The 26,392-nt window shown below is 50.8% G+C and overlaps 1 protein-coding gene, 1 long non-coding RNA gene and 1 other non-coding gene across 7 annotated transcripts in view; 1 reads left to right on the forward strand and 2 right to left on the reverse strand.

The window, feature by feature from the left end:
• The window catches only part of OLFML2A (olfactomedin like 2A), a 28,915-nt gene extending 20,083 nt beyond the window's left edge, over nt 1–8,832 (forward strand). For 3 of the 5 annotated variants that reach the window (XM_036114585.2, XM_078061748.1, XM_078061750.1), the window contains 3 exons: nt 1,360–1,590; nt 2,808–2,993; nt 4,429–5,940. In XM_036114585.2, coding sequence (XP_035970478.1) covers nt 1,360–1,590; nt 2,808–2,993; nt 4,429–5,033 — 1,022 coding nt within the window. In that variant the 3' untranslated portion in view covers nt 5,034–5,940. Of the gene's footprint in view, nt 1–1,359; nt 1,591–2,807; nt 2,994–4,428 lie in introns of all 5 variants that reach the window. The other 2 variants (XM_036114586.2, XM_078061749.1) reach the window with 2 other exon arrangements.
• LOC144380073 (uncharacterized) overlaps nt 1–18,760 on the reverse strand; it is a 31,985-nt gene extending 13,225 nt beyond the window's left edge. The window contains exons 1-2 of the long non-coding RNA XR_013443841.1: nt 18,657–18,760; nt 7,499–7,618 (exon numbers count right to left, since the gene is read on the reverse strand). This is a non-coding gene — a long non-coding RNA (uncharacterized LOC144380073). The remainder of the gene's footprint in view (nt 1–7,498; nt 7,619–18,656) is intronic.
• LOC118549988 (U6 spliceosomal RNA) lies at nt 16,929–17,031 on the reverse strand. The gene has a single exon (XR_004924333.1). It is a non-coding gene; the product is annotated as a U6 spliceosomal RNA (small nuclear RNA).
• Nucleotides 18,761–26,392: the final 7,632 nt, after the last annotated feature.

Genomic DNA, 26,392 nt, shown 5'->3' on the forward strand with positions numbered 1-26,392 from the left:
CTCTCAAGGCTCAGGGGCCTCCTCCCAGACCCCCCGGGGGTAGTTCCTGGCTCTGAGGCCTGCTAGCTCCTCCTGGCCACAGTACAGCACCTCTGACCCCTGGCTGGGCACTGCCCAAGGACAGCTGCAAGCAGCTGGCTCTCTCAGCGAGGCCCGTGGGAACCAGGCCCTGGCCCTGGCAGGCTGCCAAGGCCAGCCCCCCCCCCCCCCCCCGCCAAAGGGCGTGCCCCATTCCCAAGAGACCCCAGGGGCTGCCCTACAACAGGGCCTGGCTAAACCCTATGCAAAGAGGAAGCCTGGCAGGGAGAGAAAATGAGAGAAGTCAGGTAATTGTCCTGGCATCAAGGGGCCTCAGCTCCTGGGGGCCACACCGTCCCCTTTCCTTTGTCCCTGGCATCACAGTTTTCTGTGGGTTCTCACACACCCTGTTGGACTTGATCCAGATGAGGAAACAAGCTCAGAGAGGTGAAGAGACTGGCTCCAGGTTTCACAGAAAGTTGGTGGGACAGGAACCCAGCTCAGTGGGCTACAGAGCCAGCCTGAGACCCCACCCCAGCTCTGTCCCCTGCTGTGTGGCATTGAATCTTCCTGTTTTTCCTACCCACACCCCATCCAGCCCAGCCCAGACAAGTGTGTGGGTCAGGGATGACCCAGGGATGGCCCCAGACAGGTCTCACGGGAGCTGAAAAAGTCATCCCATCCTCAAAGGCTTTGCCAGTGAGATGGGGGCGGGGGGGCCTGCCCAGAAAGCCTCGAGATCAGAGATAGGAGCTGAGTGAGGGGGCAGAGAGACAGAGACCTGGGGTCCAGAGGTGACGGGAGGCTGGCTGCCCCTGCCCCTCCCTGCTTAAAGTGGCAAATGCTGGGTGAGAGGAGCTGTTGGCTGGGTTCCAGAGGAGAGGACCAGCAGAAAAAAGTCTGTAAAATGGGAGCGAGGGTTTCTCCCTCCTAGAGTTGAATCTGGGACGGGAAAGAATTGGGACAAAGTATTTAACACTTAGGAGGGAAGGGGTCTCATGTTTGGCACCTCATGCATGCTGGGACCTGGGCAAATGATGTGTATACATTTTCCTCTAATCAACACAACAGCCTAACATGGTGGACCTTATGACTCTCGTTTCATAGAAGGGGAGGCTGAGGCCCACCGAGGCAGGGGACTTGGCTGAGGTCACTCAGCTGGGGGGCTTGCAGCTGGTCTGCTGACCACAAAGCCTCCCCACCACCCACTTGTGGAGGTCTTTCACTCCTCAGGGCCTCCCCACTTCTCTCCGCCATGGCCCCAGAGCTGGGAGCCGGGTGGGCCTGGGGAGGACGGTGGGCAGCCGCACGGGACGTGAGCACAGGGTCCTCTCTCCGCAGACAACGCCCTCAGGAGCACTTCCTGGCTAGAACAGTGGCCGCCCAGGGTGGAGGGCAGGTCACCGGAGCCCAACTCAGCGGAACATGACAAGGCTGGGCCCAGGGCCTCAGAGGGAGTGGACCTGGCCTCTGGCACTCTCAGTTCCGACCCTGCCACCACCCCGACCCTGACTCCCACCACCCGGCCCCAGCCCACTGAGCCACCTTCACACCCAGATGTCCCAAGCCAAGGTGAGTAAGCCTCACAGCGGTCAGCAGGGTACAGCCCATGGGCCAGATCCAGCCTGCAGCCTGGTTCTCTATGGCCCTTGAGCTAAGAACAGTTATTACATTTTTAAAGGGTTGTGAAAAAAAGAATACGGGACAGACGTATGTGGTCTGGAAAGCCTAAAATCTTTACTGTCTGATCCTTTGTAGAAAGCTTGAGGACACTGATAATCAAACAGGTAGTATTTTCAACAAATCCTTCCTAACATGTCACCTAGAATTCCATCATCAAATCCAGCAACTGTTCCCACTTCTTTACTTTTTTCTGTCCACATTTGTACGTTTGGCTTGTGTCTTTTGGTAGAAATCTTTCCCATTAAATCATCGAGCCCATCTTTCTGGAGGGTATCTTGGCTACCTGTGACGACAAGGTCTTGTTAAATCTGTTCCCCACTTCGGTCCTGGTGCATTCCACTTCCAGGAATCTTTCCTCAAGTGTCCGTCAGCAGTGTGGACAGCAGCTGCAGCTTACCTGCCCCTCACCCCCAGCCCATTTCCAACATCAGAAAACTGGAAATAATCTGAAGATCTCACACCGAGGGGACTGGGGCACAGCTGTCTGGTGGCTTGGTAGAGCCTTGAAATCACATCATTAAAAGCCATTTAATGATGTGAGAAATTGCTCAGTGGAGGGAAAAAACAGGATACATAAAATTGTATATTCAGAAGCACCACGGTTTTTAAAAGTATGTCTGCATGACTATATATACAAAGAAAAAAAATGGAAGGAAATACAACATATTTAAATTTTTCTTTGGATATTGACATTTTTCATTATTTTTATTTTCCTCATTCTCCTTTGCTGAATGTTCTGTTTTCTACGTTGATCAGACATTGCTTTGAGCATAAGGGGAAAAAAGGCTGCAAATATGGGGCGCCTGGGTGGCTCGGTCGGTTAAGTGTCTGCCTTCGGCTCAGGTCGTGGTCCTGGGATCGAGCCCCACATCGGGCTCCCTGCTCAGCGGGGAGTCTGCTTCTCCCGCTGCCTCTGCCCTCCTCCCCCCACTTGCACTCTCTCTCTCTCAAATAAATAAATAAAATCTTAAAAAAAAAAAAAAAAGGCTGTAAACAAAATATCGGGACGGGTTTAAGTAAGACCCAGATAACGTTCCTGGACTGTTGCTCCGGCTCCGGGGCCTGTGGGGCTGAGGACCGAGTGCTGCTCCCCTTGCCCCCCACAGGCAGAGAGACGAGCTGTGAGGGCACCCTGCGGGCCGTGGACCCCCCCGTGAGGCACCACAGTTACGGGCGCCACGAGGGAGCCTGGATGAAGGACCCTGCTGCGAAAGACGACAGGATCTACGTCACCAACTACTACTACGGGAACAGCCTGGTGGAGTTCCGCAATCTGGAAAACTTCAAGCAAGGTTGGAGAGCTGGAAGTTGGGAAGGGGGCAGGGGGTGGGCGGCCTGAGGAGGGTCTCCCACGGAGACTGGCAGGGGGTGGGCGGCCTGAGGAGGGTCTCCCACAGAGACTGGGCCCTCTTGTGCCTGTGCTTTCCTGGGGTCCGGAATGTCCCAGCCTGGTCCAGCTCCACATGATCAGCCACCCCAGTGAGGGGCATCTGAGGGCACCCCCTATGTGCTGGCATGGAGCCAGGAGTGGGAATGCAGCAACAAACAAGATGGGCAAGGTCCTGCCCTCAGGAGCGTAACTTACTGTCAAGAGGAACAACACTTAGGGTGTCCTCTTCTTGAGTACTTATTATGTGCTAATCACGCCATGTGCATCAGCTCATGGTAGCTTCATAATTCTATGGCGGGGGGGAGGTCAGTACTCTGTTTTACAGGTGAGCAGAGCCCCAGGCCTTAGAGGAGCTGCAAGTCTGGGCAGGGAAGGGCAGAATTTTGGTTATCAGATCTGGGGCATGATGGGGGAGGGGTCATTTAGGCCCTACCTGCCCTCCGGAAATGCACGGTCTGAAGCGAGAGGCAAAGACCTAAGGAAATAACTTCAGTGTAGTGTTTGAGGGAGAGCTCAAGGGACTGTGGAACCCAAGCCTGGACATCAGAGAAGACCTCCCAGAGGAGGAGGTGATGTTGAGCTGAGCTTTGGAGGGAGAGCGGGAAGAAGCCATAGAAAAGGGAAAGGGGCGGGTGTTCCAAGCAGAAGGCCCAGTGTGTGCCAAGGCCCGGCAATGAGAAGCAGAATGGCCTAGAAGGGAGGTGGGGGAAGCATAAGGAGAGAGTAGGCTCAGGCAGGCCTTGGGAGCCACATCGAAGTTTGGATTTATCCTGAGAGCCTTGGAGTCACCGGGTATGGCCTGGAACAGCCAAAGTCCTTCCTCTGCCAGGTCCAAAATTGACCTGATGCCTGCCTCAGGCGGCTCATAGGCTGGTGTGGAGGAATCCACTGAAAAGTGCCAAGACAAGGGTGATGGGAGGCCAGAGGGGAGGCCCTCACTCAAGCCCGGGGAGGTGGTAGAAGGCTTCCAGGAGGAGGTAGTATTGGTGGAGGGCTCTGAAAGATAAGGAGGCATTCCCCAGGCAGACAGGACTGGGAATGCAGTCCAGACAAAAGAAACAGCCTGGGCAAAGGCCCTGAGACAAAGCCCTGGGGCTGTCTAAATCCTGGCTGTGCCATTCCATAACTGGGTGACCTTGAACCCTCTGACCCTGTTTCCTCCTTGGCAAGGGGGATGCTAACAGTACTTGCTTCGCAGTGGTCGGGGGGTAAGAGGATTGGCCCAGCTCCGAGCCCGTAGCCTACTCGGTCTCCCCTGCTTGCTGGGCCACTCGGGAGCCCTGGGTGGCCTGGCCGGCCCGCCGGCCCCGGTGTGAGCATCTGCCCCGCACACACAGGCCGCTGGAGTAACATGTACAAGCTGCCGTACAGCTGGATCGGCACGGGCCACGTGGTGTTCCAGGGCGCCTTCTACTACAACCGCGCCTTCACCAAGAACATCATCAAGTACGACCTGCGGCAGCGCTTCGTGGCCTCCTGGGCACTGCTGCCCGACGTGGTCTACGAGGACACGACGCCCTGGAAGTGGCGCGGCCACTCGGACATCGACTTCGCCGTGGACGAGAGCGGCCTGTGGGTCATCTACCCCGCCGCGGATGACCAGGACGAGGCCCAGCCCGAGGTGATCGTGCTGAGCCGCCTGGACCCCGGCGACCTGTCCATGCACCGGGAGACCACGTGGAGGACGCGGCTGCGGCGGAACTCCTACGGGAACTGCTTCTTGGTGTGCGGCATCCTGTACGCCGTGGACACGTACAACCAGAAGGAAGGCCAGGTGGCCTACGCCTTCGACACGCACACAGGCACCGACGCCCGGCCGCAGCTGCCCTTCCTCAACGAGCACGCCTTCACCACCCAGATCGACTACAACCCCAAGGAGCGCGTGCTGTACGCCTGGGACAACGGCCACCAGCTCACCTACACCCTCCACTTCGTGGTCTGAGCCGGGACCGGTGCTCACAGGAGAGGAGTGGCCGTGGGCGTGGCTCCTCCACAGCAACTCCTGCAGGGGGCTCCGTCAGCACATATTTATGGGGGTCCAGGCCCGGGGCAGGTGCTAGGCACGTGGCGCAGCCAGGATAAAGCTTCCTTGGCACCCAGTGGATTAATAATCCCTTCCACTTGCAGAGCACTATGCCAAAAGCTTCACATGCACAAACCCATTCAGTCCTCCCGGTAGCACCCCCGGAGGTAGGGATAATTAAGCCCATTTAACAGATGAGGACACTGAGGCCCAGAGAGACCATGTCCCTTGCCTGAATAGCCTCAGTTTGGATCAGGCAGGCCATGCCGTCACAACAGCCCCGTTTTACAGATGAGGAGACCTGACTGCTCACCTTCACCTCCAGGCCTCTCCCTACTCCTCTAGATTCTCTTGTTCTCTCAACTCTGTCTCCCTTCTCCCCGGGGCCACTCAAAAGCAGAGGCCTCGGGAATCTCCGCACTATGTGGCACGCTGCGTCCCACCCCCGGCCCCCGTTCTGGCTGAACTGTTGGGGGCCCTGGGCTTCAGGCCCCTGGCTAATGTTCCTGCTCCTTGCCTTTGGCCACCCCCCACCCCCCCTCACCCTCTGTCCAACCACATTCCAAACCTCCATGGTCACCCAGCCACTGAGCAGAAACCGCACCCCGAGGAAAAATACCAGCCCCTGTTCCAAGTTCCCCTCCCTCTGTATTCATGTTTATTTTCTCTTATTCCTCCTCAGTGCTGTCATTTGTTTCTGTAGCAGCAGCTGAGAAGGCCGCCGGCAGCTGCCTGCCAGACCCGACTCTACCAGGGTGGGGAGCTGGGCCAGGCCCCGAGGCCCCCTCTCCACCCAGAAGTGCCGGCTTTGGCTACATACCCAGGCCATGGGACCTGTCCTCAGCCCCCCTGGGGCCTGGGGTCCATGTTGTCCTTTCTCTCTGGACCTTTGAACCCACAGCTTAGATGTACTCAGGGATACCTTCAGGTCTGCTGTGAGCAAGACCCTGGACAGGGCTGGGGTGGTGCCGGGATGAAACAGATTCCCTCTTCCTTGTCAGTCCTGACCCGGTCATTTGGTGGAATGACCCAGCAGATTTTTTGTGGTTTATTTTTTTTTGGGGGGGGGGGGTTGAGATCTGAGCGGTTGGGTCCAGGGGAGGCATTGGACCTTATGGTTGCAGAGAGGTGCTAGAGGATGGAAGCTGGGAAGGAAGGAGAAGGGGGTGTGTGGACCAGGCTTTTCCAGGCTTCAGAGTTATTGGTGCCAGGACCACCCTGAACCCGGGCCTTGGGGCTGAGGATGCACAGGTGGGCCATCTCTCCTGGTGCTGCTGGTGACCCCCCTGAGCCTCAGACCCAGGCAGCCCGTAGGACATAGACCTTAAAGCCTTCCCCTCATCTGCTTTGGGTAGTATTTTCAGAGCTAGGAAGTTCACCAGTCTAACTCCCTGTTTCACCAAAGGAGAAAGAAGCCCAGAGAAGTTTAGAGAGTAGTTTGGGGCCATGCTGGGGAACAGGACACAGATGATCTTCCAGAAGGGCTTTGTCTATTTTCTTTATTCTTCCGGCTTAGAGGCAGCTCTGCCTGGGAAGGCCATAGACTCCCAAGGACCCAATCCATCCCAACACCTTTGAGAGTATTTACTGCTGATCCCTCCACCACCCCCTGACCCTGCTCCCCTCATCTGGCCCCATGCCAACTCCTGCATATCTGTGTATTTGGACACCCAGCTGCATACCCAAGAGTGTAAGGAAAAGCATTTTGTGCAGAAGACGTCTCTTTCGGGCATGGTCAGGTGATGTTTTGTTTAAGCCGTAACTCACCCCTGAAATAGAGGGGAATGAGGATAGCCAGCCAAGCAAGGCCTGACTCATAGCGGTGGACACATCCAGCCTCCCCCACCCAACCGTCGGCGGGCTCCACCGAACAGTCTCTTCAGGGGGCTGCATTTCCCTTGGCCCTGGGTGTGGGTTTTACAAGATTGTGTCTTTCATGATATCACAGCCTAACCATGTGAGAAGTGTTCAGACTCCTCTTGCTCAGTAGTTGGAGAAAAAGGAAAGTTAGAAAGGATGGGATTTGGGAAAATGGAAGGACAAGCAAAATTGTTTTTGGGGGGGCGGTGATGCAGGCTGCAGCCTCCAAACCTTCACTAAGCCCCTTCTGTTTTCAGGCCTTAGTGTGTGGGGTTTTGTGGTAGATAGTTATTTTCCTCACTTGAAGGATAGTCGAACTGGAGCCCAGATGTGGGTCACTTGTCATGAAAGCAGTTAAATGGGGAGCCAGGTCTCAAAATCAGGTCATCTAAGCATCACCACTGACTGAGCATCAAGTGGGCCAAGCATGCCGGGTGCATATTCTTGCTTCGTCACAACAGGGAAGGTCTATACTTGGAATGTGCCCATTTTATAGATGAAGAAACTGAGGTGAAGGGACTTACCCAAGGTCACACAGTGGCTTAGTCTGTGGCAGATCGGGGTTTCAGGGCTGGTCAGTCCATGTTGTTTGCCAGCTGCATGGCACTCCAGGGGCAGCTCCAGAAGTGTCACCAGGCCACAAGCTGCAACCAGAAAGGACACCCAAGAAGGAAGTTGGGGTCAGCCTGTAAAGAGCCTTGAATGCCAAGCCAAAGACTGCCTCCAATCACATTTGGAACAAAGTCAAGTATAAATTAACAGAGAAAAGAAAATTCTAAGACAATTGGAATTGATTCCATTGCTCATGGGAAGCAGGGACGGGTTTTTGTCGTGGACTTTATTGCATTTGGCCACAGGTACTTCGAATAAGAAAGGACCTGGACTGGGGAGGACCAGCGTTTCTTACTGACCTTGGATGTGAAGGCAAAGGAAGCTGTCTCTGGTGTTCTGAACACATGAAGGGGCTTTGGCTGCTGCCTTGGATTCCCCCTAGAGATTCCCCCTAGGCCTTGACATTTAATTTGCTCTGTCTGCGGAGGAGAGAAGGGGGCCTCTGCCTTGGGGGCAGCCCAAAAAGTGAGGCTGGGGTTTTCCTGGGAATCATTTGAGTGTTCCTGAAAGCCTCTGTGTTCCAAAGCGTCATGTTCTCCTTGACAGCATTGGAAACCACTCTGGTGACAGGAGAACACAGCACCGGATGGTTGTCAGAGAGCCTAGGTAGGAGTTAGGGAGGCCTGTTGGGATCTGGCTCAGCCTCTTCCATGCTGCATGCTTGGGCAGGGTAGGGACTGACAGAGGAGACAGATGTCAACTCCCTTTTATGGCTGAAGACCTACAGCTTAGGGAGGACTAAGGGCAGCTGAGGACCCAAGGAGCACCCTCCCAGAGCTAGAAGGCACCTGGACACACTTTCTCACTGATGCACCCAGGAACCCCCAAGGTTGGCATTGCTTTCCCCCCTGACAGGTGATGAACCTCAAGTTCAGGGAAGTTAAGCAACCTGCTCAGGGTCCTGAATCTAGCAAGTAGTAGAGACAAGATTTGAACCAGGTGTGTGTCTATACCAAAGCCCCAAACTCACTGTTATTAGAAATCTTGTGACAGTCGTGTTTTCTCTTTTGCTTTGGCCGCTGGGAACCTCAAAGTCAAATTTGAGATTACTTTTAACAATTGTACTGAGTCACCAACTGGACTCTGACTTCATTCTAGCTTTCTGCTTTAACCTTTACCCAGATCTGTTTATTTTTACTCGATTGTATTTTATCTATGTTTGTAAGTTGCCACAATACCTTTTTTGCAACAAGGTGGCATATACCTAAATAAATACATGATCAAATTTCCATTTGAAAGTCTTGAATACGTGCTGTGGTCTGCTTCCTTATCATAACACAAACATTTAATTTCCTGGGGAAAAGAGTGTTGTGGAACCGAGGAGGTGGGCCTTGAGCATCTTAGTCCCACATTTCCCAGACTTGTCCCTCCTGTACAGACCTTCTTCGTGACTTTTGCCATTCCCCTTGACCATCTTCAGTATGGTTTATGGTTTCTCTTTCAGATGATTTCATTCTTTTTACTAAAATAATTTTATTTCAAAGGGAAGCTTAATAAGCTGTTAGCAAAAACAAAAACAAGTTTTTAAAGGAGGAATATTACAATAGTAAAAAAAAAAGTCAGTGACCACCATGCAAGGTGGCTGGGATGGGACACTGAAAACAAGCAGCACTATTGGTTTCTGGTGGTTACTGTGCCTGTGATCCCTGGGCCAGTTGTTCTTCGTGTAAAAAGCCAGATTAGCAAATGTCAGGGGGTATAAAGGACAAACCAACACCAAGTGGACATTGACCTTGATGTAATCAGAGGGATGGGACTAGAGGGAATAGCTTCTCCGTGTGATTCAAGGGCCTTTCACCTGGTGGCTTAAGTACCTCTAAAGAGCTCTCAAGCCACCGATGGTGACATGGATTTAGACCAACTTCCCCAAACACAAATGCACACACATTCAGCTAGGCCTTCCCTCCCCAGCCTTGGCAGAGCTGGGCCCTGTCCCTGTGGCCCCTGGCAAGAACAAGGGTCCCGCTTCCCCCAGGACAGCCAGCCAGAAGCACAGTGCTAGCAGGGGCTGATAGGCCCTGTGCCTCTCACCATGCAGACCCTGCTGGAGCTGACACAAGCAGACCAAACATGGCCGGGCTTTGGGTATCTGCATCGTGGCCTCTCCACTCAGGCCCTTGGCCAGCCCTAGCCCTGCCTGTTCCCCACTGCCCCATCTTCTCCGACCTCTGCATCAGCTGTTCCGTCTGGCTGCTACCCTGGTCCCTGCACCTGGGCATGGCTGCCTCCCTCTGGCCATTCACGTCTCAGCTAAAATGTCACCTGCCCAGAGAAGCGATCCCTCAAGGCTGGGTCTGAAGCTGGCCCCAGTCACATTGAGTAAGGGACAGGCGAGGCTAGGTAGGGAGAGACAGGGAGGGGGCCACGTGAGTAGGGTCACAGAAATCCCAGATGGAGAAATGTTATAGACAAGATATTAACCAGAGAGAAGGGAACATAACAAATCCACTTTGTTCTAAATATAGAGGAGATAGTTTCATAATATTTACAAATCCACTTGTCTTAAATGTTATAGACAAGATATTTACCAAGGTCCCTGGTCAGTTTTCTATAAAAGACTGACCATAAAAGCCCCCAGTGGCAACCCATTCGGGACCCCTCTTGCTCTAGAGAGCTCCTTTTCTTTCCTTTCTGTTCTCACCTTCCCTTAATAAACTTTCACTTCAGGGGTGCCTGGGTGGCTCAGCTGGTTAAGCGGCTGCCTTCGGCTCAGGTCATGATCCCAGGGTCCTGGGATTGAGCCCCGCATTGGGCTCCCTGCTCTGCGGGAAGCCTGCTTCTCCCTCTCCCTCTGCCTGTCTCTCCGCCTACTTGTTCTCTCTCTCTGTCAGATAAATAAATAAAATCTTTTAAAGAAATAAATAAATAAAAAATAAACTTTAACTTCACTTTGCCCTTTTGTCCCCGAGATTCACTCTTGAGACAAGAACTCTTCACTCCGTGAGACAAGAACTTGCAACAACATGCTCTTTTGTCCCTTCACTGGTGGGCACTTACATTCGTGTACTTGCCTGGGGTTTGTCTCCCCTCGGTGGGATCAGAGCCCCATGAAAGCAGAGCTGTTCCCCACCATGTCACCAGCACCCAGGAGACCCCCCAACAAATGGCTGCAAATGACCGGGCAATCTGTGTCAGAACTTTGGGCAAGTTCATACAGGGTCTGCTGAGCAAGCCACGCTTGGCCCCAAATATGTTACCACTGGATGGGCCACACTTCTTTCATTAATTTGTGCAGCATAAGTCAGGTTCCACACAGAAAGCTCTGGACTGCAATCTCGGATCATCAAGGCTGGAGAGCAGACAGGATATTCCCAGTGACTCCCTCCACCCTGCAGTTGGATGAAAACGGGGAAACCCGGGGCGCCTGGGTGGCTCAGTCGTTAATCGTCTGCCTTCGGCTCAGGTCATGATCCCGCAGTCCTGGGATCCAGCCCCGCGTCACAGGGCGCCTGCATCTCCCTCGGCCTGCCTCTCCCCCTGCCTGTACTCAAGCTCTCTCTCTGACAAATAAATAAATAAAATCTTAAAAAAAAAATGAGAAAACCCATCTTCGGGGGAAAATACTTGCCTAAACACTGCTCTGCTCTGCCGCCAGACACTTACACGGCAAAGAAAGCTGTAGCATCCCGGCGCTGGACGAGACAGGCACTTGGCTCTGGGTCCCGATTCAGCGTTCCAGGCAGCTCGGTGGCCAACAGAGGCCCGAGGCTGTAGAGTTCAGTGGGCTGGGGGGCTGGACTGACTGACCTCTGACCCTTACCGGCGTGGTTGACAGCACCCCGCGCCAGGGGGAGCAGCGGTAAGGCTAGTGCAATTCTGTAAGCCCTGAGCGTGATGCCCAGCACACGTGGGCTTCAGGAAGTGGCAGCCACCATTGCCCTTGTGACCAGTTAATGCGCTGCTCCGAGGGACAGCCAGCTCTCCATGTCCTGCCCTGCGGGCTCTCCACCGTGACTGACACCTGTGTGCTGGCCTCGGGGGCACCGAGCTGCCCTTGCGAGCTTGCTGGGAGGCGGGGACTCAGACACAACAACACCCACTGGGTGCACTTGGTGCTCCGCCAGTGGAGATCTCAGAGGGGCTCCACGTGCCTTGCTAAGGAGTGTGGGCTTCTCCCAGAGCCACGGAGGGACCAGGACCTCCCAACCTGCCTCCACGTCGAAGCAGAGCCTCCCCTGGTCACCCTAATGATGTCGTCCTCAAAAGGGGACGTCCTCTCTCTCTGCCCTTTCCACTTTCTTCCCTGGTTTCAAGCCCTAAAATCCCCCCCTTGGCTGGTGTGGAAAGGAAGAAATAAAAATAACTAACTGTCCCTGGGCACTAAACGTCTGGGTGTGTGCTCTGTGCCAGGGGGTGGTGCTCCGTCTTTCCGGCATGTCCTTGGATCTTTCCAGTTACCCCACACGGTAAGTACTATCGCTGTCCATGTTTCACAATTGAGGAAACTGAGCCGCCCACTGCTACCTCATGTGTTCAAGGTCACACAGCTCGGGGTGGCTGAGCTTGCGGAGTCACCCTCTCAAAATGCGTCCCAACCTCAGCTCGTTCCAGAGCCACTGCGCAGTGTTAAAGGGTGATGCCCAGGTACCCCCACGGGCCAACATACCATAGTCTCTGGTGGAGAACTGAGATTCAGTGTTTTAAAAGCTCCCCAGCAGATTGTGCTGTGCGTTCAGGGTTGAGGCCCCCTGCCCCTCGCCCTCCCGCCACTCAGAAAGAGCACCTTGAGCACAATGGGGTGGATCTGTCAGATGCCAGGTTGCACCCAGATTAGCATCCTCTGCCCTGGCTGCTGCAGGAGAGGGAACAGAGAGAGCAGGCCTCGGCCTGGCGTGTCAGCCACTTCTCCCCAGGGTGGCTGCTGCTGGGGGTGGGGTTCCTAGGGCACAGAGCACAAAGGCTCCCTCTGCCCCCAGGCAGTGCCCAGACGCTGCCCCGCCTACCCAGCCCGGTCTGAACTCTGCCCACGTCTGGGGCCAGCCCCTCGACCCCCCACATTCCAGCAGGGACCCCATGAGGCACGAACAGACAGGGCTTTCAGGATGCGTGCCTGCCAGGGAGGATGCATTATTAACGAGAATTATCTGCCATGAGCACTGGGTGGCATTTCACGTGCCAAAGGTTGGCTGGCCCCGCCCTGGCCCTGGCTGCTTGGCTCCGGGGCCCTCATTCCAACTGTGCAAGGACAGAAACTTTATTCTCTTCCACAGCCAGAGGACTCCGCCCCTCACCATCTGTGCAGCCCCCCTCAGCGATCCCCTCCACCCCCACCCAGGGGCCAGAGCTTTCCTTCTCCAAGGCTCAGCGCAGAGCGGATTACATAAGGGTGATCCGAAAGTCAAGTTTCCCAGGTCTTTTTAAGCCAAGGATTTTATTGACAAGCGAAGTCGTTGCTGCCAAGATGTTGCCAAGATGCCAAAGTCATTGTTGTCCCAACCTGTTCTGGCTTTTTGGCAACGGGCCCTGACAGACGCAAACAGCTGCTGCAGCCGGACAAGCTTCTTATGGAAGGAGCCAGGGCTTTTGGAGCCAGACAGCTCTCGGTGTGAATCCCAGCTGTGCCACCTACCACCCGTGGAACTTGAGGGCTCTCCTGGAAGTTTCTTACCTCAGTTTCCTCATCTGTAAAATGGGGATGACGACCTTGACCTTCCAGGAATGTTGTGAGGTTGAAATGAGATAGTGGATGTGAAAAAGCTCTAAGTGGGAGTATGGAGGGCATACAGCAGGGCGAGGCACAATTTCGGTCAGGGACCTCAAAGACTGACTTAGGGCATCATCTTGGTCCTACTCCCAGAACCTCAAGTTGTGGCAGACCCGAAGTGACATTTGTCAGCAAATGTAAGCATATTCTCAAAACTGATGACTTTTCCTTGCCTTATATAACAGAGCCCAGAGGGCAAATTTCTTTCATCCAGTGTGCCTACTTGGATTGATTGGTACTGTCTATGGAAGCCGCCCCCCCAGGCCCAGTGTAAGGGAGAACACTGAGAGATTAGTAATGTCTGCCATGAGAATAAAAAGTCAGGGTGGTGTTATGGCTACATTTTACCATTCCTATTATAGAGCAAGGTCTAAAAATACTCCTCGCTCTAGTTTTTGTCTAGATGTGTGTGGCAGCCTCCACACTGATCTTTCTGCTTCTTGTCTCTTCCCACCCTCCGATCCTCAACTTAGCTGCTAGAGGGAATTTTCTAAAATGAAAATCGGATCATTTCATTCCATTACCTATCACCGTCCCATGGCTCCTCCTCTTGTTCTGAGGATCAAACCACACTCCCAGGGTTGACATTCCAGGCCCCCACTGGCCTTCCCAGTCTCATCCATGGCCACTCATTTCCGAATCCCCCCTCCTAGAGCCCCATTGATCTGAGCATCTTCAAGAGCGGACTTGTGAGGATTCAAGGCAGCTTGGAAAGTCAGACTGAAAACCCTGTATCCAGACTCACAAGATCCAATCAAGATCAGAGGGGCAGACAGAGACCCCTCGGCATTTGCCACCAGTGAGTTTAACAAACCAGAGGGGGCTGATAAACTTCCAAGGACCCCTGCGGTGCAGTTTACCAAGGCTGTCATCCTGCTCACCCTGAACCACACTGATGAGATTAGTCCTGAGTTGCCCCTACAGAGGGGAATGTACTCTGCTCTCTCTCGTGATTGCCCATTCCAAGACAATTTCCTCATCAGCAAGACACAGGATGGAGGCTTTCAGGCGCTGTGTCCAAAGCTTTCCTGCCCAGGGTCCAGACATGCATAAGGGCCCCACCAGAGCCAGTGGGGTTCCTCTCCATACCCCCTCAGTCCTAACTCTCGCTATTCCCCTGAAGGCAATCAGATAATTCAATCTTTCAATTTCACAAACTTTACCCTGAGCTCCTGCTCAGGGCAGGCTCAGGGATGAGCACTGGGGATTCAGATGATGCACGATTGTTCTGTGGATATTGTCCACCTGGCTGGAAGGGCTGATAAGCACAACCTGGATGGCATGGCTGGGGAATGAGGACCTCATAAACAAATCTCAGTGTGCTTCCGAGATTGGGATGTTTACTGAAATCGTTAAGCGAGAGTTGAGGCTTGCTGAAGAGGCATGAATGAGCGTCTTGAGGGAAAATACCTTCATTAAAGAAAAGAATCCAAACAGGCTTTTTTCTTTCTTTCTTTCTTTTCTATTTAACTTTTTACTTTGAAATAATGTCAAGGTTCTAAGTTATAAGAGTAGCACAAAGGATTCCCATATACCCTTCCCCCAGAGTCGCTTACTCATGTTTGTGACATTTGCTTTATCATTCTCTCTCTAGGTATATCTTTTTTCTGAACCATTTGAGGGTAAGTTGCAGATATGATGCCCCTTTAGCCCTAAATACTTCAGTGTATATTTCCTGAGAACATAGATACGCATGTAACCACAGGACAATTAGCAAAATCAGGACATTTAGCATGGACGTAACATCCTATCTAATCTACAGCTCTTACGCAAATTTGGCTAGCCTTCCCAATGATGCCCTTCAGAGCAATTTTTCTCCGGGTTCAGAATCCAATCTGGAATTACATGTCACATCTAATTATCATGTCTCCGTAGTCTCCCCCAACTTGGGAACAGTCCCTCATCCTTTTTGTCTTTCATGACATTGCCATTTTTGAGGAGTACAGGTCATTTATTCTGTAGGGTATTCCTCAGTCTTCATTTGTCAGATATTTCTTCATGATTAGATCAGGCTGTGCATTTTGGCCAGGGCAGAAACGATTATTGTCTTTTTCAGTGCATCCTATTAAGAAGCACTTGTTGGGTGCCTGGCTGGCTCAGTTGGTAGAGCATGCAACTCTTGATCTTGGGGTTGTGGGTTTGAGCCCCACGTTGGGTGTAGAGATTACTTTAAAAAAATAAAATCTTAAAAAATAAAAAAGAAGTACCTGATGTCAAGTTGTCCCATTACTGGTGATGGTTATTTTGGTCACTTGGTTAAGGCGTGTCTACCACTTTTATCTACTGTACAATTACTATTTTCTCTTTGTAATTCACAAATAATTTTTAGGGGAGTACTTTGAGACGGATATTTTATTCCTTTTTTTAAAAAAAAGTATTTATTTTGAGAGAGTGAGCAAGAAAGAGGAGAGCACATGAGCAGGGGCAGAGGGAGAGGGAGAAGCAGATTCCCCTGCTGAGCAGGGAGTCCAATGCAGGACTCGATCCCAGGACCCTGGGATCATGACCTGAGCCAAAGGCAGATGCATAACCGACTGAGCCACCCAGGCACCCCAGATATTTTATTCCTCATCAAACTTTCACCCTCTATGTTTAGATCTTGACAATTCTTATCTATATTCATTATTACTCTGATGATTACAAAATTGTGACTTAGAATGTCTGCTGTTATTAGCATTCTACTGTAAAGAAGAGCTTACAGTAGATGTACAGATATGTTTGTATGGATGCTGGGCCATGAATTCTTATTCAGTGGGTTATAATTCATTACTATCATTATTTACTTGATAACCAAACTGTTACAGATTTGTCTGGAATGAAAGCTCATTCAAGCTAACTACTCTGGAGTTTTGCTGGATCTCTCTTACTCATTGAGTCCTTGCTTACTTTCAAGTGCAAAAGGATGCTCCAGGCTCATCTTGTACTCTTTCTTGCCTGGCCCAGATATCAGTCCTTTCTCCACAGAGCTCTGGTTCCTTTGGTAGAGCATGATATTTAGAAGCTAGGAGCTAGGGGTGCCTGGGTGGCTCAGTTGGTTAAGCGGCTGCCTTCAGCTCAGGTCACGATCCTGGAGTCCCGGGACCGAGTCCTGCATGGGGCTCCCTGCTCAGCAGGGAGTCTGCTTCTCCCTCTCATGCTCTCTCTCTCATTCTCTCTCTCAAATTAAAAAAAAAAAATCTCAAAAAAAAGCTAGGAGCTAGGCACTGGGTGGGCTTATTGTTTCTAGGTCCTCTCAGTGGACAGAACTAGGAAATACATGCATACCTAAATATAAATCCAGGGGTTCATCCTGCTACCTCCTAGTCCAGGCCAGTACCACAACATTCTTCCTGGACTTCCCCATGGCATATTTGTGTGTCCCTTCTATATCAGTGAGAAACCTGGCTCTCAATATCCTCAATGTATTTCATCTTTTACTCTATCCTGCAGTACACAGAGAATAGTTTTAAAATTGCTAATCCATGCCACTATGAAAAACAAGCCTATTAGGTAGAGTTTTCAATATTTGTTTGCAATTTTTTAATCTTTTTTTTTTTTTTTTTAAGTAAGCTCTACACCCAAAGTGGGGCTTCAACTCATGACCTGAGATCAAGAGTTCGGTGCTTTACTGACTGAGCCAGCCAGGTGCCCCTTTAATCTTTTTGTTTTTTTTCTTCACAGATTTGCATGTCATCCTTGCTCAGAGGCCACACTCATGTTCTCTGTATTGTTTGAATTTTAGTATATGTGCTGTCAAAGCAAGGACACAATTCTTTTTATCTTCAGACTGAGAGTATATATCAAAGTTCTGTATTCAAAAGTTACCTGGATTGGTTCTTTTTTTTCCTTCCAATGTGGTTTGTTATTCATTTGAAATATAATTCAATAATTTATAAATACAGAGTTATTTCATTGGAGATTATTTCCTTCCAAGGCTTGTTTTAGTTCCCTTACCAATAACACATAACTAAACTTTCTTTTTCTGTTTTTTCACTTATCTTCTTGCTGTTTTTGTTTTCATAAAGGAAATTAACCCATTTACATGTATAGTGAAAGCTAATATGTCTGGTCTTTTTCCTGATATTTTGTTTGTGGTTTTCATTTGTTTACCTCTTTAATATGTCTTTTCTTTTTTAAGTAAGCTCCATGCCCAACGTGGGGCTCAAACTCACAACTCCGAAATCAAGAGTCAGAAGCTCTACCGACTGGACCAGCCAGATCCCCTACCCCCGACCTCTTTAATATGAATGGGAGAGAATTAGCAGCCCCTTTCATCTGCCAGTGCCCCGCATTTGGGCTGGAACATAGTAATGCTCAGCAAACGTTTGTGGAATGTTGACTAAAAGCTCAACAAGTAGCTTTTCCTTGTACCTGGACTGAAAGACACAGAGTCTTTGACCTTATTGTGATGAGAGCCATGACTATCACAGTAGTTGCCATCAAGCTGAATAATGATGTGGAAAGTCTTAGCAGAGGGCTGTTGTAATCACTGAATAAACTACACGTGTTATCTTTGAACACTGACTAAGAACCAGGCATGGAGCTATATTATCTTATTTGATCCTCACAATAATCCTATTTTACAGATGAGGAAACAGGGTTTAGAGAAGTAATTTGTCTTCATAACTAGGAAGCAGTAGAGTTGGGATCTGAGTCCAGACCTGACGTCAAAATCTACCTTTTACCCACCACATGTCCCTGCATCTACATATTCAGAGACAAACACATACACAGGTAATCCCAGGAATTCTGAAGCTGTTGCTTACAAGGTCAAAGTTTCCTCAGCTGGACCCAACTGCCAGCCAGTTCCCCGGAAACCCATGGCCAGAATGGAGACTAATCCCATGTGGTCAGGCCCATGAAGGGGTAAGGAAACGTTCCTTTGATGGTTTAGAAATGTTCCACCATACAATGTCCTCCCCATCAAAGTTAACTCGAATTTGTAAGGTTTGGCCAAAGTATGAGTAAACGAACATTCTTCGGTTCTGCTGGTGTGAGTGTAAATAATGACAGGCAACACTGATAAGAGCTTATTCCAGTCCAGGCCCTTTACACAGGGATTTCTCAACCTCAACACTCAACACTATTGACATTTGGGACTGGATCATTTTTTGTTGGTGGAGGGGCGCTGTCCTGTGCATTGTAGGATGTTTAGCAGCCCCTCTGGTCTCTCCCCATCAGTGCTACCACACCCCAGTTGTGACAACCAAAAATGTCTCCAGACATTGCCGAATGTCCACTGAGGGGTAAAGTCATCCCCAGTCGAGAACTGCCGCTTACATATATCACACTAATGTAATTCTCAAAATAATCCTGTGAAATTGGTATTTTCATTACCCCCATTCTATAGATAAGGAAGCTGAGGCACAGACAGGTTAAGGTCCTACCTTTAAGGAGCAGTAGAAAATGGATTAAAACCCAGGCAGTTAGAGTCCAGAAGCCACAATGTTTCACTGTAGTGGACAGTTTTTCTGATCTGACCTTTCCCTAGAAAAATTTGGGAGAATATAAAAAGAAATAAACATGCATGCCATTTGGCCCACAGTCCTATGTCTAGAACTTTAAGGAAATGTACACACAGGATGCTCTTCTTATCGTTTACTCTCATGAAAAGCTGGAAGGGCAGTGAAGACCCATCCAGAGGGGGTCATTCTTTTCTTTCCTGTGGGCCTGCATGCTTAAGCACTGAACTCAAGCCAAAATTATTATTATTATCTTTAAAAGATTTTATTTATTTATTTTATTTTGGGGGAGCAAAGGGAGAGGGAGAGAGAGAGAAGCAGACTCTCTGCTGAGCTCGGAGCCTGATGTGGGGCTTGATCCCAAGACTCTGAGATCATGACCTGAGCCCAAACCAAGAGTTGGATGCTTAACTGACTGAGCCACCCAGACACCCCCTAATTATTTTTTAACCTCATAAGTTATTCTACAGACATTGAAAAGGGTTATACTGACACAGATAAATGTCCTCAATATTTTATGAATAATAATTTAAGAAAAGAGTAGAAAACCCCATGTAGACCATGGTTTTGTTTCTAGAAAATTTCTATGTACATATAGCCAGGGGGAAAAGTACTATTTGTAACTAGAGGTGATTGCAGTAGCTCTTGCCCTTGTTGAGAATATTACCTGATGGGATGCTTGGTGTGAGAGGAGAGCCAGTCACAAAAGGCTACATATTGTATGATTCCATTTATGTGAAATGTCAGAATGGGCAGATCCATAGTGAGAGAAAGATTAGCAGTTGCCAGGGGTTGGGCGTGTGGGAACTGGGGAGTGACTGCTGATGGGTATGAGGATTTTTTATGGGGTGATGAAAATGTTCTGGGGTAAAATAGTGATGATGTTTACACAACCTTGTGAATATACTAAAACTCACTGAATTCAGTATACTTTTACAGGCTGAATTTTATAGTATCTTAATAATGTTTCAGTAAAGCAAATTCTGACAGAAATGCAAGGAGAAATTGACAAATCCAAAGCAATGATTAGGAAGCCATTGACATGATAGAGTCTGGCTGCCCAGGAGCCCTTGGGACCCCTGGAGGGGCATTTCCCACAGTGCATAGAAAGAGGAGCTAAAGTGAATTGAATATCAAAGAGTACCTGGACAAGATGGGGACGGTCAGGGCTGACACAGGGCTTCCATGCACACCTATGGGTACTCACTTCTGCCATATCTCCTGGCACTCTCCCATTGCTCTCTATGTTCAAGCCCCAAGAACCTCTTGGATTAGAGGTTATTCCCTTGAATGGGCTTTAGTGGAGCCAAAGGACAGTTTGGGGGATGATGGTCATAACCTCCATCAGCCCCCACTCCTACCCCTAGTAAGCCCACGATCCAGGTAAAAACAATGTGCAATTACTGCAGGACAAACCCTTCAGCCCCCACCTCCAACTAGACCGACTTCCCCAAAGCCCAATTCAAAATCACATAAACAACAAGGAGCCTTGTTTTCCTTGCATAAAAAGAAGTCCCAGGTAGGGCAGTACAGAATTGTTTATCCAAAGGCTAGAGGACATCATTGAGGACCCAGATTCTTGCTTTTTTTTTGGCTCAACCACCATCAGATGTTAGTCTCATCCTCAGGGGTGCAAGATGGCTGCAGCAGTTCCATATATCACATCCTCACCATCAGTGTTCAGAGGCAGAAAAGAGTTTGGCTGATCCTTCCCAGAAGGATCCTCCACGAAGCCCTCCCTGTCCTCACTGGCTAGGTCAAAGAACCAGCACCTTCTTCACAGCTCTGGCCACAGTTGCAACTAAATAATCACATATGTCATTCTTTGATGAAAGTCCGTCCCCCAAAGGCAGATCTACCCTTTATCCCCAGGACCCAGTCAAAGCCTGGCACATCGTAGGTACTTGATAAACAGTTATTGGTTAGACAAATGCATCAATATATTACCAGAGGGAGATGTGAGTTCTGGAAGATGGTATCAAGAGCTTTCTCTGGGTGGTGAGATTTTTTAATTAAAATATAACACACAGCAGAGTGCTCACACCTTAGGCGTAGCTCGATGACTATATAAATGTGTAAGCAGCTGGGGGGGTGACATGGAGTAATTTTATTTTCCTCCCTGTCCTTTCATGGGAGGTTTAAATCTTTTTCAATCTTACAAGGGGATGAGTCATTTCTACAAAAACAAATCCTTTATCATTATTATTATTATTTTAAACAAAGAAAATGTCCATTTTCAACTATTGGGTATGTGGAAGGAACCCATGGGGTGCTAAGAATGTCTTCCTTCCCTTGTTTTGTTTTCCCTTCCTCCCCAGTCCCCCAGCAGGAGCACCCTCCTGGAGTTTTAGATAACCTCCTCCTTCCTCTAGGGGGTAGGTAGGAGTGTGTTGCAAAGGCCCAAAAGGCTATGCTGGGCTCAGGATTACAATGAGGCAAAAAGGTAAATTTTCATGAGAAAAATGATATAGGTGTTTGTGTCTTACTTTCCTTTTTCTCCAAAAGCAGGAATTTGGGGGATTTGAAACGTCTGGCTCTTAATAGAGAACTGGAATTTACCCTTAAAGATACGCCCATGTTAATCATTTGTATGTGATGAAGTGTTCATTGGTTCATTTGTTCACTCACTCATTCACTGGGGTCTGCCTCCGTGCCTGGCCCACCCTAAGCGTGGGGAACAGAGAGATGGATCAGATCTGGTGCCTGTCCCTGGGGAGACAGACAACCGTCACAACAATCACTTCAGAGTATGACTGGTGCACCAGTGGTTACTCAGTGGGCATGACATACAGCAGAGACTATCGTCCCAGGGAAGGGGCATTTGAAATGGGTTTTGAAGAATTCATAGAAGTTTGCCAGGCAGAGAAGGGGTGGAAAGGCATTTCAGGCAGAGAGAACAGCTGAGCCAAAGCACAGAGGCTAAGACAGCATAGCACGTTGAGTGCGGTGGTCAAGGGCACGGATGCATAGCCGGAATGCCTGGGTTTGCGTCCTGCCTTACCCACCTCTTAGCTGTACCATCTTGAGCAAGCTTTTCACTCTCTCTGTGCCTCAGTTTCTTCATCTATCAAATAGAGCTAATGGCAGCACCTACCCCATAGGGTTCATGAGGACTAACTCAGATAAATCACCAAAGAGCTTACTCCTTTTTTTTAAAAGATTTTATTTATTGGGGCGCCTGGGTGGCTCAGTCATTAAGCGTCTAACCTTCAGCTCAGGTCATGATCCCAGGGTCCTGGGATCGAGCCCCACATCGGGCTCCCTGCTCAGTGGGGAGCCTGCTTCTCCCTCTCCCACTCCCCCTGCTTGTGTTCCCTCTCTCCCTGTGTCTCTCTATTTATTTATTTGACAGAGATGCAGTGAGAGAGGGAACACAAGCAGGGGGAGTGGAAGAGGGAGAAGCAGGCTCCCCGCTGAGCAGGGAGCCTGACACGGGGCTTGATCCCAGGACCCCGGGACAGGACCCTGAGACCACGACCCAGCCAAAGGCAGACGCTTAACTGACTGAGCCACCCAGTCGCCCCCCTTAATTGCCTCTTTAAAGGCCCTATCTGCAGGGGAGCCTGGGTGGTGCAGTCGGTTAAGCGTCTGCCTTTGGCTCCGGTTGTGGTCCCGGGTCCTGTCTCTCGGTCCTGGGATCGAGCCCCGTGTCAAGCTCCCTGCTCAGCGGAGAGTCTGCTTCTCCCTCTGTCCCTTCCCTGTTTGTGCTCACTCTCTCTCAAAAAAAAATTTAAAAAATAAAGAGACAGGGCGCCTGGGTGGCTCAGTTGGTTGGGTGACTGCCTTCGGCTCGGGTCATGATCCTGGAGTGCCGGGATCGAGTCCCGCATCGGGCTCCCTGCTCAGCAGGGAGTCTGCTTCTCCCTCTGACCTTCCCCCCTCTCATGTGCTCTCTCTCTCTCTCTCTCTCTCACTCTCTCAAATAAATGAATAAATAAAATCTTTAAAAATAAATAAATAAAATAAAATAAAAAATAAAGAGACAATTAAGGTAAAATGAGGTCATTAGAGTGGACCCGAATCCAGTTTGACTGGTGTCCCCATAAGAAGAGGCTAGGACAAGATAAGCACGCAGGGAGGACCACATGAGGGCACAGGGAGAAGGCAGCTGTCTACAAGCCAAGGAGAGAGGCCTCAGAAGGAATCAACCCTACGATACCTTTATCTGTGACTTTCAGTCTCCAGAACTGTGAGAAAATAGATTTCTGTTGTTCAAGCCACCCAGTCTGTGGTACTTCGTCATGACTGCTCAATACAGAGTCCAACAGTGCGGTGGAGGGACTTGGGGTTGACTAGATGAGGGAGCTAAGGGACAGAGAGGACAACCCGTGGATTCCGTAGCAGAAGGAGGCACTGTCACTGAGATGAGACAGGGGTGAGGGCAAAGAGCGTGAATTCTGTTTCGGGCTGGTGGGAGACATCCGCAAAATGAAGTATGAAGTATGCCGGGGGAGGAAATGCGGGCCCCGGCCTCCACCCCCTCCCATCTCTGCATCTTGGGCTCCGAGTGACCTGGCCCCGGGCCTGCAATGGCTCTAGCAGACCTGCAGTGGTGACAGATGCTGTCACACCCAGCCCTAGCGCAGACTGGGTGGGGTGCTGCCAGCCGGGCCTTGCCTCAACGTGCAGAAGTGGAAGGAAGGGTGGGCCAGCGAAGGCACAGGGCTCAGAGATAGGGCCAAGGGCGCCCATCCTTCCAGGAAAAGTCTGGTCACCAGGATACGGCTCGTTTGTCTTATGTCACCTTGCAGCTGGCCCAGCCCAAGTCACAATTTACTTGGGCACACTGGGCTTTCACTCCTACTGATGGTACGCGTGCCTCCTCCCTGGCTGTCACGTGTCTCCCCGGCTCAGAGAGGTGAGGGGCTCTGTCCAGCGGGTTGCACGGGTCTGCGCCACACTGGAGTCCGCGTTCTTCAGAGCTCTGACAGCCGGCTTGGTTCCAGGTTTCCCTCCAAGTGCACTTGGGCCATCCGCACCAGACTTCAGCAGTCACTTCTAGAGAGGTCATCTCTGAACATGTATTCCTAGATTTTACAGTTAAGAAATTTGTTTTGTTTTGTTTTGAAGGAGGTTTCAAGGCTCATCTGCTAAAAATATTTAATGTAAGAACTTGGAAGCCTTTGGAGGCCGGAAACCATAGTTACCACAAAGTGCTCGGGTGGCACAAATGTCTGCCAAGTCCTGGGCCATCTGGGGAGCCCAGGCTCTGCCCCAGCGCAGCCCTTGGGGATCCCCCCCACCCCCTCAGGGGTCCTGGCCAAAGCCACTTCCTGTGGACTAGGTCCGAGCTCAGCCTGCCTGGAAGCTGGCCGGCTTCCCAGCTGTGGTTTTCGCCGTGATGTGCTGAGAGCTGTCCCACGGTCTGAGGCCTAGCTCTGGCTAATGCCTCGCCTCCAGGGGAGGGCTAGGGAGAACTGGGGCTTGCATGCAGTGGGTCCTGGGTTCAAATCCCACCTCTACCTCCCAGAGGTCCACGAGACCTGAGTGTGGGCAATGGAGCCAGACTCTGGATTAGAACCCAGATTCAACCACTGCCTAGCTACGTGGCCTTGGGCAACTCATTGTTTCCTCCGCACACATAGGGAAGTAGAAGAGTACTGACGTCACAGGCTTATGGAGGGTATTCAATGACCTGATATATATAAAGTGCTTGGAACAGTGTCTGACACGGACTAAAGGCCCAGTAAATATGGGATACTACTGTTACTGTGCCTTTGAGCAGTGCCCCTTCAGCTCCCCGAGCCTCAGTTTCCCCATGTAAAATGGGAGTGATATGGGACCCTACCTCAGAGCACTGATAAGCTGATTAGATGAGATGACGCAAGGAAAACATTTAGCACAGTACCTGGCAACTAGTGAATGTTCAAGTTACTAGCAATTATTTTTATTAGCCCAAAGCCCTTCTGGGAAGCTCACCCTCTGGAAAAACTGCGCAAGAGGTTAAAGGATGGAATTAGTGAGAAGAGAGGCAAAGCCACACATCCAACAATTTCTAGTTTAAGGCTGCCGGTAGCCCTGAGGCCCTGTAAGCCCCTTGGTGAGCGCCACACGTCGGGCCTAGGGAATGTGGAACGTGAAGGGTCTGGAAAGCAGCATATCCTGATGCCGAGGCTGACAGCTGACGGCAGGGGCTTCTGGGAATGGAAGCGGCTGGGAGGTTGTCAGCTGTGGGGCTGGGGGACTGGGCTGGGGGAGAGCAGAATGCCAAGGCCAAGGGTGGGGCGGGGTGTGGCAGCCTAGAATCTGAGCCTCTGGGTGGGACAAGGGGCACAATTCCAATCTGGCTGGGAGCTCAGGCGAGTTCCTGCCCCTGTGAGCGGCACTTTGCTCATCTGTTACGTGGGGCCAATGATGCATTCGATGACTCAGAGAACATATGTGCGCTCCCTGCCAGGTGCATGGAAGGTGCTTAGTCACAGGGCTGTTGCTACAACCTGGAGGCCTAGACCAGTGCAGGGGAGGAACTGGGGACAGATCCTCCTGACTGCACGTGGGACAGAACGTAGCCAGAGGGTGCAAGACGGCTGAGTCTGGCCTTAGAGCATCTTGGCTTCCCACCTCAGCAACTTTTGCAGGCTGAGCAGACCCAGGCAGTTTCCCTGGCATCCTAAATGCGGAAGCAGATTTCCCAGCCCAAGGGTGGGCCTGGTGATGCCAGTGGGCACTGGAGAGGGACCCTGTGGGTGAGGCTGCCCTCCCAGGGACTTTCTGTACGCCCACCCCCATGCTCTGCAAACTACTTCTTCCTGAGACTCACTCTGGGCCCTTCCTCCATCAGCTAGCATCAGGATCACCACACATTCCTCCCCAGGCTCCAGACTCCAGGTTTGCTGCACGGGGAGTTCAGCCTCACTCCTCTCCGAGCACTGGGACTGTGACCTCCAGCTGCAGGAGCCCTGATGTGAGGTGATAAAATGCCTACACGATGAGACGAAGTGAGGTGAATGACGAAGGTATTGTGACCTGGCGTTAGGCTTCTACTAACCTGACTGAATCATCTGCTCCCAGACCACAGCTGACCATGGGTAACTGAAACCGTGGAAAGCAAAACCTCAGGTAAGGGATCTACTGCATGACACCAATCTAGGACCCTGCAGCCCACACCTGCAGAAGGCACGGCCATGACAAGGACAGTGCAACATTTACAAAAAGTGACCACACACTGGGCCGTAAAGCAAGGGGTTGAAATCATTCTGAGCATGGTGTGACCACATGCATTCAATCTAGAAATAAAGGGACCCCCTGGGGACCTGGGGGAGGGCAGCCGCCTAGGCACCCCGTCAGTCTTGGTCGTGGGAATAATGGGATGTGTGGCCATCTGGCCTCGTTGTTCCTGAGGTGTTTTTCAAAACCAGCATTTACTGAGTATCTCCTGTGTGCCAGGTCTGTGCTCTCTCTTGTGACTTCCCACCAGAATGTGGCAGGTCCCATTATCATCCCCACTCCATAGAGGACAAAGTGGAGAGTTGGAGAGTTCAAGTGACTTGCCCAAAGCAAGTATAAAGCAGCCCAGGGCTGTAAGACTCCATGAGTTTAATTACCCGCGAGGCTGGTACGATTGATATCCTCATTTTTCAGATGAGGAAACAGAGGCCAAGGCACAAGGCCAATAAGTCGTAGATTTGAACTGGGGATCTGAACCCAGGTCTAGAGATGGG

Source organism: Halichoerus grypus, chromosome 14 (genome assembly GCF_964656455.1).
Source record: "Halichoerus grypus chromosome 14, mHalGry1.hap1.1, whole genome shotgun sequence".
Taxonomy (NCBI): Eukaryota; Metazoa; Chordata; class Mammalia; order Carnivora; family Phocidae; genus Halichoerus; species Halichoerus grypus.